The sequence below is a fragment of the Sminthopsis crassicaudata genome, chromosome 1, assembly GCF_048593235.1.
Source record: "Sminthopsis crassicaudata isolate SCR6 chromosome 1, ASM4859323v1, whole genome shotgun sequence".
Taxonomy (NCBI): domain Eukaryota; kingdom Metazoa; phylum Chordata; class Mammalia; order Dasyuromorphia; family Dasyuridae; genus Sminthopsis; species Sminthopsis crassicaudata.
Window position 1 is genome coordinate 50,549,234 of NC_133617.1, and position 15,110 is coordinate 50,564,343.

The window sequence follows — 15,110 nt, forward strand, 5'->3', positions numbered from 1 at the left end:
CAAGTGCTGCCTCTTGCAATTAATAATGATATAATTTTGGGCAAACCACCTGATGTTTCTGAATTCTCCTTTGTTTTTCTTTAAAATAAGGATGCTGTGATCCATGCATTCTGAAGTAATTCCTGATTCTAAATCACGGTCCTTTGCAGAGTGTGGCCACCCCTCCAAACCCTCCAATTATCATGGACCCATTTCTCTCTCTTTCTCAGGAATCTTCATATTCATTTACACTAAAATGCCTTATCAGCCTCTCCACTGTCATCCTGCTGGGTCTCATCATCATGTACCATGCCCGGGAGATCCAGGTGAGTGCTCCCCCAGCCCCACCCCATGCCCATGGACCTTTTGCACCCCAGCAGCAGAAGGCAGCTCCTTCTGGCCACAGCCTTGGAGAAACACTTCTGCTGGACCAGAAAGTGGGCTTGCCTCTGAAGGCTTCTGCTACAAGAGACCAGCCAGCCTGGACTTTCCAAAGGGGTACATTCAGTTCATTTAGTTAAAATTGATTCAGTGCCTACTGTGGACAAGACCCTATAGATGAAAAGACAAAAATACATCAGCTTTTGTCCTCTAGGAGAATAAGTCCTTGTGAAAGAATCAGCATACCTCAGAGAAGTAAAGAGCAAATAATTGCAGCAGTGATGGGAAATGGGATGAAGGCTTTCTCAAGCCGCTTAAATGAGTCAATGGGACCAGATATCTGGTCTCTAAGGCCCTCCCAACTCTAACGTTGTGTGTCCCAGCCCTGACCTCCTGGGTTCTAAGGACTCTCCCAGCTCTGACATCCTGAGTTCTAAGGGCTCTCTCAGCTCTGACATCCTGGGTTCTAAGGGCCCTCCCAGCTCTGACCTCCTGGGTTCTAAGGACCCTCCCAGCTCTGACCTCCTGGGTTCTAAGGACTCTCCCAGCTCTGACATCCTGAGTTCTAAGGACTCTCTCAGCTTTGACATCCTTGGTTCTAAGGACCCTCCCAGCTCTGACCTCCTGGGTTCTAAGGACTCTCTCAGCTTTGACATCCTTGGTTCTAAGGACTCTCCCAGCTCTGACATCCTGAGTTCTAAGGGCTCTCTCAGCTCTGACATCCTGGGTTCTAAGGGCCCTCCCAGCTCTGACCTCCTGGGTTCTAAGGACCCTCCCAGCTCTGACATCCTGAGTTCTAAGGACTCTCTCAGCTTTGACATCCTTGGTTCTAAGGGCTCTCTCAGCTCTGACCTCCTGGGTTCTAAGGGTTCTCTCAGCTCTGACATCCTGTGCTTTTTGGTTTATTACATTTAGCCTAATTTATTTGTGCTTGCTTTGAGGTGGGGATCTTTTAGTAGAAACAAAATGTGTCTTACTATGGACACCTTTTAGTCTATAATAATGATGTACCTTAATTGTGTCCTTGCACACAAGTCTAACATTATAATTTTAAAAATAAACACAAGTAAGACTTCTAAGAGCCTTTTAGGATGAAGTCATTCCTAATTTTTCTTTGTAGGTAGATCAAGCACCTCCAAATACAGATTCCTATACCCAATGGATGCTTTATGTAAAATGAACTCTTAAGTAAATTGAGCACAAGGTCAGCCTCAGAACAAACCAACATCACATTCAGCTCAGCTGGCAATAAACCATAAGGCCAAGTGAATAAACTTTATTTGCTAATAAATCTTAAAATCTAAGTTAACTTTCTATATTTAAATACAGAAAACATGCTGATTAACACTTCACTACAGAGAATGCTCACCAGAACACTATAAACAATGAATGATGCTGGTTTAAAAGTTAATATAATAATACTGATTAGAAGTGCAGCTTGTGAAGCATTGTAGGGGGTACGTGTTTGGCCACATACCTCAATGGGTAACATATTCTGAATATGTCCTTCATTTCTTTTTCTTTTTCTTTTTTTTTTATATTTTAACAGTTTTTATTTACCAGATATAAGCATGGGTAATTTTACAACATTGACAGTTGCCAAACCTTTTGTTCTAATTTTTCCCCTCCTTCCCCAGATGGCAGGTTGACCAATACATGTTAAATATGTTAGAGTATAAATTAAATTATGTCCTTCATTTTCAATTGCTGCTGGGATCATGTGCTGTAAGAAATGTGTGCATATGAAAAACTTAAATACTCAGGAATGAAAAATATTTTAGGGGAAAAAATAGATTTTTCACCAAGCAATTATGCAGTCTCACTGTATAATTTTCAGGCAAGATTTTTCCCCCCACGTAAAACAGATAACGTTTTACAGAACCAATGTTTTTAGTTGGCTTGGTGCATTTCCTTTGTCTCTGTACATTGCATTATTTTGGCCTGTTCTTTAATTTCATGTGCAAACAACATGCCAGTTTCAAAGGAAAACTATTTCTTGTGTCAAAAATAATTCTGGATTTTAAAAAGCAAGGACTAAAGAAATCCATACTAAAATGACATCATCTGATTCAAGGGGAAACGAATGACATAACTAGTAATAGAAAATACTAAATATGTTTCATGAGAAAGAAGTCTCCATTGAGAGTTTAGTTTCGATGTTTCAGAATACTGCTGTAGGTTTAATTGGGAATCTGGGGGGGAGGAGTCCCAGCAGAAAACATCTGCATTGATTTTATTGTTGTCCTGTGAAAGTGGGAGGTGCCCCTAGACTCGGACTTCTTGTTAAAGAGGATCACTCCTCATCTCTGCTCTCCCCAAACTCATCATCCTCCACTGGCTCAGTTGCTAGCATTTCAGTCTTCCTGCTAAGTTAACGTGTGTCAGGAACTGATATAAATGATTTCCTTCTCAGATGGCTCATCTTATCTTACTTCACAACAAACTTTCTTCCCCAACACTTCCAAGCCAAGAACATGGGGCAAAGATTCCAACTGAGCCAAATTTGCCCTTCCTTTTTCCTATTTTTCCTGGCTTCCTAACTTTGACATCAAACCTTTCACTTCCGTTTGGGACCATGAGCTATTCAAGTCATTTAGTTTGTCAATTAATTATTTCAGCAAGTCATTTTGTCAATGTAATTCATTAATTTATCAAGTTATTTAAATTATCAATATCACTAGACTCCTTCAGAAAAGGAATGCAAGTCAAATCCTAGATTCTCCACGGTTTTCAACCAGTTGCTACAATGCTTCTTCAGGGGCTATTTGAGCTTTGAGCAATCTTTTCCTTTCATTTTGACTTGCCTCTAATCAGATTGCTCTTTGCTTTGTTCTGGCTCCAATTAGAAAGATCTGTATGAGTGTGAGCTGCTAGTAATGGTTAACTTCACTCTCTCCTCAAATTAAGTTACCCAGGTGGGATGACAGCCTCACTTTGTAGTTACAAGTGTGGCTGCCTTCCAGGTCTCAGTACTTATTTTCATGATGTTCTAGGGATAAGCCAACAAGGCTCAGTAGAGAAATGAATTGGGTATCAAAGGTAGGATTCTTTAGATATTATCTCCATCCAAACATTTTCAAGGATTTATGTATACTCTCTTTTCATCAGTGACATCAGAAAGAGCACGTTGGTTTGCTGAACTTCACTATCAAAATTATTGTGTATAGACCAGTCATTGGTCTGGGACTTGACATACTCTGTTCCAAGATCCCTCCCAGCCTTGACCTCCTGGGTTCTAAGGGCCCTCCCAGCTCTGACCTCCTGGGTTCTAAGGGCCCTCCCAGCTCTGACATCCTGGGTTCTAAGGGCCCTCCCAGCTCTGACCTCCTGGGTTCTAAAGTCCCTCCCAGCCCTGACCTCCTGGGTTCTAAGGGCTCTCCCAGCTCTGACCTCCTGGGTTCTAAGGACCTCCCAGCTCTGATCTCCTGGGTTCTAAGGGCCCTCCCGGCTCTGACCTCCTGGGTTCTAAGGGCCCTCCCAGCCTTGACCTCCTGGGTTCTAAGGGCCCTCCCGGCTCTGACCTCCTGGGTTCTAAGGGCCCTCCCAGCTCTGATCTCCTGGGTTCTAAGGGCCCTCCCGGCTCTGACCTCCTGGGTTCTAAGGGCCCTCCCAGCTCTGATCTCCTGGGTTCTAAGGGCCCTCCCAGCCTTGACCTCCTGGGTTCTAAGGGCCCTTTCAGCTCTGACCTCCTGGGTTCTAAGGACCTCCCAGCTCTGATCTCCTGGGTTCTAAGGGCCCTCCCAGCTCTGGCCTCCTGGGTTCTAAGGGCCCTCCCAGCTCTGACCTCCTGGGTTCTAAAGTCCCTCCCAGCCTTGACCTCCTGGGTTCTAAGGGCCCTCCCAGCCTTGACCTCCTGGGTTCTAAAGTCCCTCCCAGCTCTGACCTCCTGGGTTCTAAAGTCCCTCCCAGCCTTGACCTCCTGGGCTCTAAGGGCCCTCCCAGCTCTGACCTCCTGGGTTCTAAGGGCCCTCCCAGCTCTGACCTCCCGGGTTCTAAAGTCCCTCCCAGCCTTGACCTCCTGGGCTCTAAGGGCCCTCCCAGCTCTGACCTCCTGGGTTCTAAGGGCCTTCCCAGCTCTGACCTCCTGGGTTCTAAGGGCCCTCCCAGCCCTGACCTCCTGGGTTCTAAGGGCCCTCCTAGCTCTCTGACATTCTCTTTTTTAAAGCACTTATTAATGCTTTTTACTGCTCCACCTCACAGAGTCCCTCTTCCCTGATAGCAGAGTTCCTGGTTAGCAGAAGAAATCAGCTTCTTGACTCAGCCTGGGGACCTGCTCCTGGTCCTGTGTCCAGGCCACCCTGTGTGTCAGAACTGCTCTCCCCCAAGATTTCAGGCCTGTCTGAGATCGTTCTGGTCCTGCCAGCTTTGCTCGGCGTCACTTATTCCAAACTTTTCTGTATTTCTCTAGAGTCTTCCTCTTCACCCTTTCTCTTCCCAGGCTCTGTTTGGCCACTCCCAAGTTCACCAGCGCCCCGGCCCCTCTTCTTTCCTGCCACGGAGAGTGAGGCTTCTGGGACAGTTTTGCACTTGGGCCTTTCCTGCCATCTTTGATTTCCTTGGAAGGGATGTTCAGGCGAGGAGCCCCTGGCCGAGGCTGTGGACGTTATTTTTTTAAAGGCCTCATGTTGTCTGCTTCCCGCCTCCCGCCTCCCGCCAGCATGAGCCTCCCGGTGACAAAAAGGATTGACCAGAGCCCTGCCAGAGAGCACAGTTGGCCGGTGTCTCTCTGACCTGGCCCTCTGCGCTCCCTTGCTTTGGCCACCTGCGTTCAGTTGCCTGGTCAGCGTTCAGTCTGGTGTGGAAAGTAGTTGGGGGACATGCTTTCCCCGGGTGTCCCAAAGGATCCTTTGGCCCTGGCATTCTCCTCTCGCCAGGCGGGTCAGCAGGCAGAACTTGCCACGGTCGAATCCAGTCTCAGGCACTGACTACTTCCAACCCTGCCCCAGTTTCCCCAACTGTAAAATGGGTGGTTGTGACCATCAGCTGATGTGGCATTTGTAGTTCTCAGCTGTGTGCCAGGGTGCTGTCTGATGCTGCTTCTCCCCCTTAGGGCTTGGGGCAGCCCCCCCCCCCCCCCTCGAGTCTCCCCTGAGCTCCTCCCTCCTCTCCTCACAGCTGTTCATGGTGGACAACGGGGCGGACGACTGGCGCATCGCCATGACATACGAGCGCATCTTCTTCATCGCGCTGGAGCTGGCGGTGTGCGCGGTGCACCCCGTGCCCGGCCACTACCTGTTCACCTGGACGGCGCGGCTGGCTTTCACCTACACCACGTCGGTGGCGGACGCGGACGTGGACGTCATCCTCTCCATCCCCATGTTCCTGCGCCTCTACCTCATCGGCCGCGTCATGCTGCTCCACAGCAAGCTCTTCACGGACGCCTCGTCCCGGAGCATCGGGGCCCTCAACAAGATCCACTTCGACACCCGCTTCGTCATGAAGACGCTCATGACCATCTGCCCCGGCACCGTCCTGCTCGTGTTCAGCATCTCCTCCTGGATCATCGCGGCCTGGACCGTGCGCGTGTGCGAGAGGTGCGCCTGGGGGCTCTGCGCCTCCCCCCTCACCGCGGCCTCGACGTGAGGCCCTGAGTTAGGCCCCCAGCTCTTCTGCCAAGGTTTCCCCAGTTAGATACCCCCCAGTACTGAGCCTCCGCATCCCCAGCACTTCCCCCTCCGCCCGGGGTCCTTGCCATCTCTTCTTCCCCTTCTCTCCTTAGAGTGACCCTGGCCCCCCCTCTGAGGCCCCCTCACCCCGGCTCTCTCTTCCACCTCTCTCTGGCTGCTCTCCCAGTCTCGACCAGTTCTGGTGCCCATTTCTCTCGGTGACCCACCTCCACTGTGCCATCCTGGGCAGACCTCTGTGCCCCCAGCCTTCTTTTCTGCACCTTCCGACCCTGCTTCTCCCCCATGCTCTCTGACCCCTGCATGGCCCTCAGTGACTTCCCCCCAGTCCTTCTCTGAGCCCCGCCGGGACCCGGATCCCGTGTCTCTGGGGCCCTCTGGGACTCTGCTCTTCCAGGACTCCTACGGTCTCTTGTGTCCTGAGCTCAGCCCCACGTGGGCCGCACGTTGTCTCCTCGTCCTGCCCCAACTCTCGGCCCTCTGACAGGGAGCTCCCTGTCTCGCCCCACCCCCTTCCTCTTTTCTGACTCCTCTTGGCCATCCTTCTTCTAAGCAGCCCGGAAGCTGGAGAAGCTGACAGTCTGCCTCGTGTCCTGTAGGACAGGGACCCCCTTTTCTCTCTGTCCCCCCCTGGAGCCCAGCTCAGAGTGGCTAACATCATGCTCGCTACCTGGGGCAAGGAGCCTTGGCAGCAGGGCGGATGGTGTGGGTCTCTTCCCAGCCCCCTCTCCCCTCTTTCCGGCTCCCCAGAGGGGAGGCAGATGCTTCATTTAACCACCTCTCTTCTTCCTTTCCTTCGCTCCGTCATCCGCTAGGGAAAAAATGTGAGTTGGCCTCCATAGCGCAGAGCTGCTCGCTCCCTCCCCTTCCCTGACTCATGCCCGTCAGAATTTATGATGAGCTGCTGTGGCTGGGGGAGGGTGGGCTAGGGAGGGGGCAGACGGGGAGAGGCTCCCTGGGAGGCAGCGAGGCCGGGGAGGATGGACCTTGAAAGGCTGGAACATGCCCTGGAGATGTGTCCGGGCCCTGCTGCCACAGCCCAGCTCCAGTGGAGCCTTTCGGGTAGCAGCCCAGCTTCCAGCTCCTGTCCCCACCTGTGATAAGGGACCTTGTTTCTCCTACCTGAGCTTGAGAGGAAGAAGCCCTGGGCTCAGGCTGCCCTCCAGCCTCCCCGTTCCCGGCCCTGGGCGCTACCGCAGCGCTGGGAGGAAGGCTTAGGGCCAGTACAGACCCCCTGCTAGGCGTCCCCGTTCCCCTGGTATGTGATCCTGCCCAGAGAGCTTCAAGGCGAGCTGAGGACATGAGGCTTGGCGAGGAGGGGGATCAGGATGATTCTCCATCAGGTTGGGCCGGGGTTGGCCAGCGGCCCAGGGCGTCAGGAGAGCTGGGGTCGCACCCGGGCTCTGCCGTAACTGGGCAGCTCGGGGTCGCCATTGGCAAAGTGAAGGGGTTGCTCCCACCCTGTTCCAGAATGACTCCTCCATGAGAGAAGGCCCCAGAGGAATCTCTAGTCTGGTCTCCCATGTCCCTGTGGGCATCCAGCCTCTGGTACTGGGAGCTCTCTACCTCCCCAGAGAGCTCATCCCTATAAGGAATGGCTCTGGCTATTGGGGAGTCCTCCCTGCTCTCTCCACCCCCATCCCTTTCCCACAGGGTGCTGGAATCAGAAGATAAATAGCAAGCTTCTTCTGTTTGCCCCGGGCACAGGGCAGAGACCAGGAGTGTGCTCCCTAAATCACCTCCAGGTGCAGCGAGAAAGGGCTGAGCTGGAGAGATGAGGGTGGGGGCCGTAAGGGGAGCGCAGGGAGTCAGAGCACAGACTGGGCCCGGAGTCCGGAGGCTTCCTGCAGCCTCCCACCCAGAATCCTCCGAGCCACGGCAGGGGTAGCTTGTCTTGCCTGGGCTCAGAGAGCCCAGTTAGAATGGCCCCCTCGCAGACCAGCGGCCCCAGGTGAGGAGCAGGTGCTGCTCCAGAATAGACAGAGGGATGCTCTAGATGCCCCATTCAGGAAGGGGATGGCCTGCCTCTCCTTGGGTGTCTCCTGTGCCCAGAGCTGTGCTCTCGGGCTGGGCCCGGACTGCAGAGTCCTTCTTCCCTGTCCTCCCCAGGCTGGTGGGGCCCCGACTCAGGACTGGCGGAGCCTCTGTGGGCCCCAGACCGTCCCAGCCCTTGGAGGAGGCGCCTAGGCTAGGAACTGCAGCTGAAGGCCAGGCTGCCTCCTCATCCCGGGCAGAGCTGAGCCCTGGTCCTCACGCTGGGGCTGGGCTGTGGCCCCCCAGCACTCCTCAGATCCCAAGCTTCCCCCTCCAAGGGAGCCCCCCTCCTGCCTCGGCCTCTCTGATCCCCGCGGACCTAGAGAAAGGAAAGGAGCCTGGGAAGTGAGTGTGAGGCGGGGAGAAGCGGCCAGTCCTAAATTCTCAGCCTGACTTGCTTACAGCTGCCTGTGTGTCCTCTGCAGACCGTTCCTGCCCCGCCCCCGCCCTATCCCGCATGCCCCCTTGTCCGTCCCTGCCCGAGGGGCTTTCTTGGCACTCACGTGTCTCTGGTCCCTTCTCCATGTTTCATGCCCAGCCCCCCAGTGCCTTTGAGGTACCCCACCGTGGGTTTGGTCAGGACTGGAGGGCCTGGGGTACCCCAGTACCTCACTGGCTCACAGGGCCCCAAAGTGGGGTGAAGAGGGAATGGCTTTCAGCCCCTCATTTCACCATTCCTAACGGGATCCTGTGGCCAGGTGGGGGGGCAAGAGGGGACAGTCAGGGTAGACCTTGGCAACATCCTCCCCACCCTCGGCGCTTTGCCCGCAAACATTACTTCGAGATTCCTGCGCCAGTTCTCCGCCTCCTTTTCCCTCCTGCACCCACCGGAAATCCCAGGCTTTCAGGCTCTTTTGTCTCCCACTCCCGAGTAGACAAAGTTCTGGCCACTGTTCTGCCATTGACTGTGTGATGTGGACAAATTCCTTCCCTTCTTGGAGCCTCAATTTTCCCATCCATAAAATGGGGGCCCCGTTTCCCATCCTCCTCCCTTTCTCATTGGAGGGCAAAGAGAACAGTTGCCCCTGCGGTGTCTCCCTCGTGTTCCAGTTTCCCTCGTGGCTTTCCCACCGGCCGGGGCAGCGCTTCCTTGTGTCTAGCCCCCGTCTCTCTCCCCGCTGCAGCTTGTGCCGCCGCCTCAGTCTCTTGCTGACTGTCTGTGTCTCATTCTGTCTCTTGGATGGGTGTATCAGTCTCTTAATGCCCCCCGGACTGGGGGAGGGGACCAGAAAAAGCCCCCCACCTCTATGGGCTGTAGGGGGGCAGGGGCATTCCTAGAAGGGAGCTCTGTCTGTCTGGGGCCCACCTAGAGTCCTGTGTTTCCAAGCCTTCCTGGGTCAGACCACCTCTGTCCTGCTTTGGCTCATGCTCGCCAGGCCGGGGCGGGCCTATTTTGGGCTGTTTAAGAGCTGCCGCCCTGCGGGCCGGGGTCGTGGCGAGGGCACCCCCCCACGCCGGAGGCTCCTGGTTGGGCAGCTGTTGGGCAGGAAGAGGCTGCCACGAGCTTGCCCTGACCTCCCCCTCCCTTCCCTCTAGGTACCACGATAAACAGGAGGTGACCAGCAGCTTCCTGGGGGCCATGTGGCTGATCTCCATCACCTTCCTGTCCATCGGCTACGGGGACATGGTGCCCCACACCTACTGCGGGAAGGGTGTGTGCCTCCTCACGGGCATCATGGTAAGGGCCCGGCCCTGCGGGGGTGGGGACTGCCCTGGGGGGCTGTGAGAAGGGTGTCTCCCGCCCCCTCCCTGCCCTGGGTGCCCCGTGCCGGCATCGAGAGGCCCCCTCCTAGGGAGGCAGGGAGCGTGGCGTGGGCAGGGCCCACGGAGGGCGAGATCGGAGGCTCAATCCCAGGGGGCTTTCGGGCCTGGGCCTGGGGAGGGGCTGGAGGGGGAGCCTCACCCCGGCCCCTCCGCAGGGCGCTGGCTGCACAGCCCTGGTGGTGGCCGTGGTGGCCCGGAAGCTGGAGCTCACCAAGGCCGAGAAGCACGTGCACAACTTCATGATGGACACTCAGCTCACCAAGCGGGTAAGTGTCCCTCTGTCCCTCTTGGAGCGTCTGCCCCTCCCCCCGTCTCGCTCGTGGGGCTGCCCCGGGCACAGGCCCTCGTCTGGGGTCGGAGCGAAGGGCTCCTGGGGGAGGGCCGCGTGGGCCCCGGGAGTCCGAGGGGTTCCACGCGCGGGGGGCAGGTCATCAGTCCCTTGTGTGCCTTGCCAGGTCAAAAATGCTGCCGCCAACGTACTCAGGGAAACGTGGCTCATTTACAAACACACCAAGCTGGTGAGGAAGCCCGACCATGCCCGAGTTCGGAAACACCAGCGTAAGTTCCTTCAGGCCATCCATCAGTAAGTGCAACACCTTTCCCTGCTTCTGTTTCCGGGCCCGTCCTTCCCCCTCCACGCCACCGCCCCGGGCTGCCGGACAGCGAGCCCAGCCCCCCTCGGCCTCAGGCCGGCCGCGTCCCTGGGCGGAGAAAGGAGACCCCTCCTCGGGGGCCGTGCCCGGGAGCTCTCGCCCGATGGGCAGCGTTTGGGAGCTGCTGTGAATGCGGGTGTTTGCCCTGTTGTGGGGGGGCCTCGATGGCGCAGGTGCCGCACACGCTTTGTGTGCTGAGTCACGTGGCCCCGGCCGCAGGGGGTGAATGGCCACTGACTTGTAAGTGCCGGAGGTCGTGTGGACGCGGAATGGCCCCCAGCAGGTGGGAAGTCGGGCTGTGAAGGAGAGCTGTCGGCAGCGCGGAGGGGCCTCTGACACGTGGGAAGGGCCTCCTGGGCCGCCGTGGGGCCTGGAGGGGGGAAAGCTTGGCCGGGGTCCCGTCGAGTCCCTGACAAAGCCAGGTCCGGCGCCCGGCGCCCGCCTCCTCGGGCACCACGGGTGGGTGTCAGGCTGGGAGGGCGCGCTCTCCGAGGGCTGGGGCTGGACAGTGCCAGGCTGCCCTGCCCGACCACGGGGCCCGAGGCCACCCGCGCTCCCCGCGTGCTGGACATCCTAAACAGGAGAGTAAGTTTGCTGAATCCCAGTCAGGCTGGGCGGCCTCAGCCCTCACCTGGAAGGTGGGGAAGCTGGCTCTCATCCCGCCGCCTCCGGGGGCGCTAAAACTCAGGCCGGAGGCCGCGCGGGGAGGAGACCCGTGTCCTCAGTGCTGAGATGCGGCCCGGAAGGAGGGGCGGCTGCGGGAGAGGCGGCCTGGGCTCAGCTCCAGCCGGCCCGCTCGGGGCTCCGAGTCGTGCGGGGTTCGGGGAGCCGGGCATTTATTCGGCCCTGGGGCGCGGCGCCGTGCCCTGCAGACTCTCCTGCCATCGGGGAGCCCCCGTTCTGATGGGGAGAAGCTCCCGGGTCTGTGTGCCCATTAGACAGATGGTAACCTCAGAGCGGGGGCAGCAAAGGGTGAGAGTCCGGACTCTGCCCCCCCGCCGTGGGCCTGGGCGAGTCACCGTTGGGCCTCGGTTTCCTCATCTGTCCAATAGAAATGCCGCAGCCCCTGGGTCACTGAGCATGGGCACGTGTGGAAGCCTTTCGAGAGAGGTGGGGCCGGGAAGGGCCTCCTGGGGTCCGGCTGGCAGATGGGGGAACTGGGAGGGCTGAGCAGCAAACCACGGCCCAAGATGGATCAAAGCTTCTGGGGGTGAATGGATCTCCAGGCTCCAAAGCATGAATTAGGCACCTGCTGTGTACTGGGCATTGATAAAGGAACAGAGAAGACCCCCTCCCCGCCACTGGGGCACAGCCCGAGCTGGGACCCCGGCAGTCCCGGGACACGTCTCCTTCCCGTCTGGGGGAACGCAGGGTGGCGAACGACAGCGGGGACCGAGTCCGAGGGGCCCAAAGTCACTCGGCAGGCGAGAGACAGTCTGCAAGTGCCCCTCGCTGCCTCCTTGGGGCACAAACACTCGGTCATTTTTAAAGGCCCTTTGGGTTTTTCTCCGTTTTAAGGAAACGCTTATGGCCGGCTTTACCCCCAGCTCACACTTAAGCTCTGGTTCTCGCAGCCGACAGGCGCTGAGGAAGCGCTTACGCTGTGCCAGGCGCGGTGCTGGGGGCACAGGCAGCGATGGGTGCCCTGCCTTCGGGGGCCCCAGCTCTGAGACACGAGCACTCGCACAAGCTGGTCTCGGGGGAAGGACGGGGAGGGGGAGCACGGCTGCCCGAGGGCCGTGAGAGGGTCAGGGGGCCGCCCGGGCGAGGAGAAGCTGCAGGAAAAGTGGCTAGTGGGCGGTGTCGGAGGCCCCACTTAGAGAGGTCAGCAAAGGGGAGGACTGAGGAAGGACCATTCCATCTGGCCGTTAAGAGATAATTGGCAATTTTAGAGAGGTCCCGGGGTCGGAGAGGGGGGAGCCAGCTTGCAGAGGCGTCAAACGGAATGACGAGACCCAGACGCCAACGGCTTTCTCCGGGAGCCAGGAAGGGGAGGAGAGCCGGGCGGCTAGCGCCAGGGAGGGGGCATCCAGCAAGGGGTCAGAAAGGCGGGGGGACATCCGGGGAGAAGGGAGAGAGCAGGGGCGGGTGACGGGAGGAAGGCGTGAGGGGGTGAGACGTGGCGGGCGGGGAGAGCGCCCGGCCTCGCTTCCGTGAAGGGCAAGTGAGGGCCTGGTCTGAGGGGGAGGAGAGGGTGGCGGGCGGCGGGGCTGGCTTCCTGGCTCAGGCCGGGGGGCGGCACGGCCCGGCTGCTCGGTGGGCCCGGTCAGCCCGTGATAGGAGGGAAGGAGGCGCTGGCCCGATGAGCTCCGGGGATCTGATGGTAGAACCCGGGGAAGGGAGCACGGCACCGAGGGGAGGTCAGGAAGCCCTGGGGTCCGTGCCGGGCGGAGAGCTGGAGCTCAGGGAGGGGTGTGTGGTGGCGGAACGTTGTGACTGAGAAGGGCCTTTGCGTGGGCCGGTGCCCTGATCCAGGCAATCTCTGCGGGCTGTCACTGGGGATGCCCAAGTCCCCCCCCCAGGGAGGGCAGCATTGGGGTGGGGAGAAAGGGACGTCTCAGACGCCTTCAGGTCGCCCAGGGCCGGGACTAGGAGCCGGCTCTCCCGTCCCGGGTTCCTCCCCCCGAAATCTGGCTTGGTCTCATGGGAACAAACTGGGCTCCTTGGGGCCCTGCCGCCTGCTGGGGGGGGTGGGCGAGGACCGGGGGGTCGGGACCCAGGTAGAACGCCCCCGGCCTGTGCACCATGAGTAGGAGTAGCTGAAGGGGGAGGCTGGGGGGGGCAGGGAAGGGGGAGGGGAGCTGACCCAGGTTTGAGGAGCTTCTGGGGGCCTGGGACAAATCCCGGGCAGTGCCCACTGGTGCCTTAACGAGCAGGTAGGAAAGTCCTCTTCCCCACATGGCGAGGGTGGACTTGTCAGCCGCCCCCAGTGTTGGCCCTAAAGCCTTGGGGGACACTCAGCACAGTGGGCATTGTGGGGGAGGAAGGGACTTGGACCTCCCCTGTGGCATGGTGGGGGTGGCGAGGACTCTGGGGTCCCTACGGCCCCTGAGGGCGCAGTTGGTCAGTTTGGGGGCTCGCCACCCCCTGACCAAGGGCCCTGCCAGCCTGCCCTTTGTCCAGATTCCTGTACTGGGTGGGAGCCCCAGCTGGGCCGAGGGATCCGGGTGAGGCAGTGCCATCTCCTCCCCTCCCCCTGAAGGGATGGCATCGGGCGATCCAGGCCGGGGGGTCGAGGAAGCAGACACTGGTGGGGCAGACGCTGATTGTTGGAGGGTCCCCAGAGCTAGCGCGGCCCGGGCCTGTCCCCCCCCCCGGGGTGCCGTGGGGGGGAGGCGGGCAGTGCTGATGGGCACCGGGCTTGGGGCAGGCGCTGATTAAAATCTACACTGTGATTTCTTTGCTCTGCTTGGTCCCACCAGGGCTCAGAAGTAAGTCCCACCCCCACCCGCTGGGGGTCGATTGCTTGCCCACCACCTGCATGGTTCTGCATCAGGGGAGGGATGGGGAGACATGATCCAGCCCATCTTTGGCCATGAGAACCACCGGGCAGCCCCTTCTCCCCTCCCCAGGCAGACCCCCCCCAGCCCAGGACGGGGCCCAGGGCCTAGAGATCAGGATCCGGCCTGGGGGGGGGGCAGACAAGGCTGTCCCTGGGCCGCTGCCCGCCTGCACTGGGCCTTTGCTCAGGCCTGGGGATGGAGCGAGCCCTGCCTGGCTGCAGGGCTGGCCCAGGGCAGAAGGGGCAGAGCCCCTCACCTCACGCCTGAGACATCTGGCATCACCCCCGGCCCGGCTTTGGGTCCCAGGCGCTGTGGGAGGAGGGGGCGGGAGGCAGCCAGCCTCGCTCTCCCTCCCCGTCCTGTTGCCATGCCCGCCCCATGACACCAGCTTCGTTTCTGACTCCAGGTGGATCCCAACTCGGAGCGGAAAGAGTGGAGGAAATGAGGGGGACTGGGGGCCCCCCCCAAAACCCTCCATTGCTCTACAGGCTCCCCCTCCCACCTCATTCCTGTGTGCATGTCCCATGAGGCGCATCCCTCGGGCTGGATGGAAGGGCTGGGGGGGGCACCTGCATGGAGGGGAGGAGGCCCCAGGGGCCGCCCCCTGCTCTGGCCCTGCCTCTCACCCCCTCGTCCCTCTCCACCTCCTCCCACTCCCTGTGTCTCTGTAGGCTGAGGAGCGTGAAGATGGAACAGAGGAAGTTGAGCGATCAGGCTAACACTCTGGTGGACTTGGCCAAGGTAAGGTGGGCACGGGGCGCTGGGTGAGCTAACCTGACCAGGCTGTGGTGGGCACGGGGCGCTGGGCGAGCTAAACTGGCCGGGCTGAGGTGGGCACGGTGTGCTGGGTGGGTTAAACTAGTCAGGCGGAGGTGGGCACGGTGTGCTGGGCGAGCTAAACTGGCCAGGCTGAGGTGGGCACGGTGTGCTGGGCGAGCTAAACTGGCCAGGCTGAGGTGGGCACGGGGTGCTGGGCGAGCTAAACTGGCCAGGCTGAGGTGGGCACGGGGTGCTGGGCGAGCTAAACTGGCCAGGCTGAGGTGGGCACGGGGTGCTGGGCGAGCTAAACTGGCCAGGCTGAGGTGGGCACGGGGTGCTGGGCGAGCTAAACTGGCCGGGCTGTGGTGGGCACGGAGTGCTGGGCGAGTTACTGCTTTTATCCAGTCTGGGGA

The 15,110-nt window shown here is 58.8% G+C and overlaps 1 protein-coding gene across 4 annotated transcripts in view; it reads left to right on the forward strand.

Annotated features, from left to right (window-relative positions):
• Positions 1 to 15,110, forward strand: part of KCNN1 (potassium calcium-activated channel subfamily N member 1) — a 37,576-nt gene that overhangs the window by 17,494 nt on the left and 4,972 nt on the right. For 3 of the 4 annotated variants that reach the window (XM_074302358.1, XM_074302341.1, XM_074302349.1), the window contains exons 3-8: positions 210 to 305; positions 5,476 to 5,894; positions 9,555 to 9,696; positions 9,938 to 10,048; positions 10,238 to 10,365; positions 14,610 to 14,679. In XM_074302358.1, coding sequence (XP_074158459.1) covers positions 210 to 305; positions 5,476 to 5,894; positions 9,555 to 9,696; positions 9,938 to 10,048; positions 10,238 to 10,365; positions 14,610 to 14,679 — 966 coding nt within the window. The remainder of the gene's footprint in view (positions 1 to 209; positions 306 to 5,475; positions 5,895 to 9,554; positions 9,697 to 9,937; positions 10,049 to 10,237; positions 10,366 to 14,609; positions 14,680 to 15,110) is intronic. The other variant, XR_012488195.1, reaches the window with a different exon arrangement.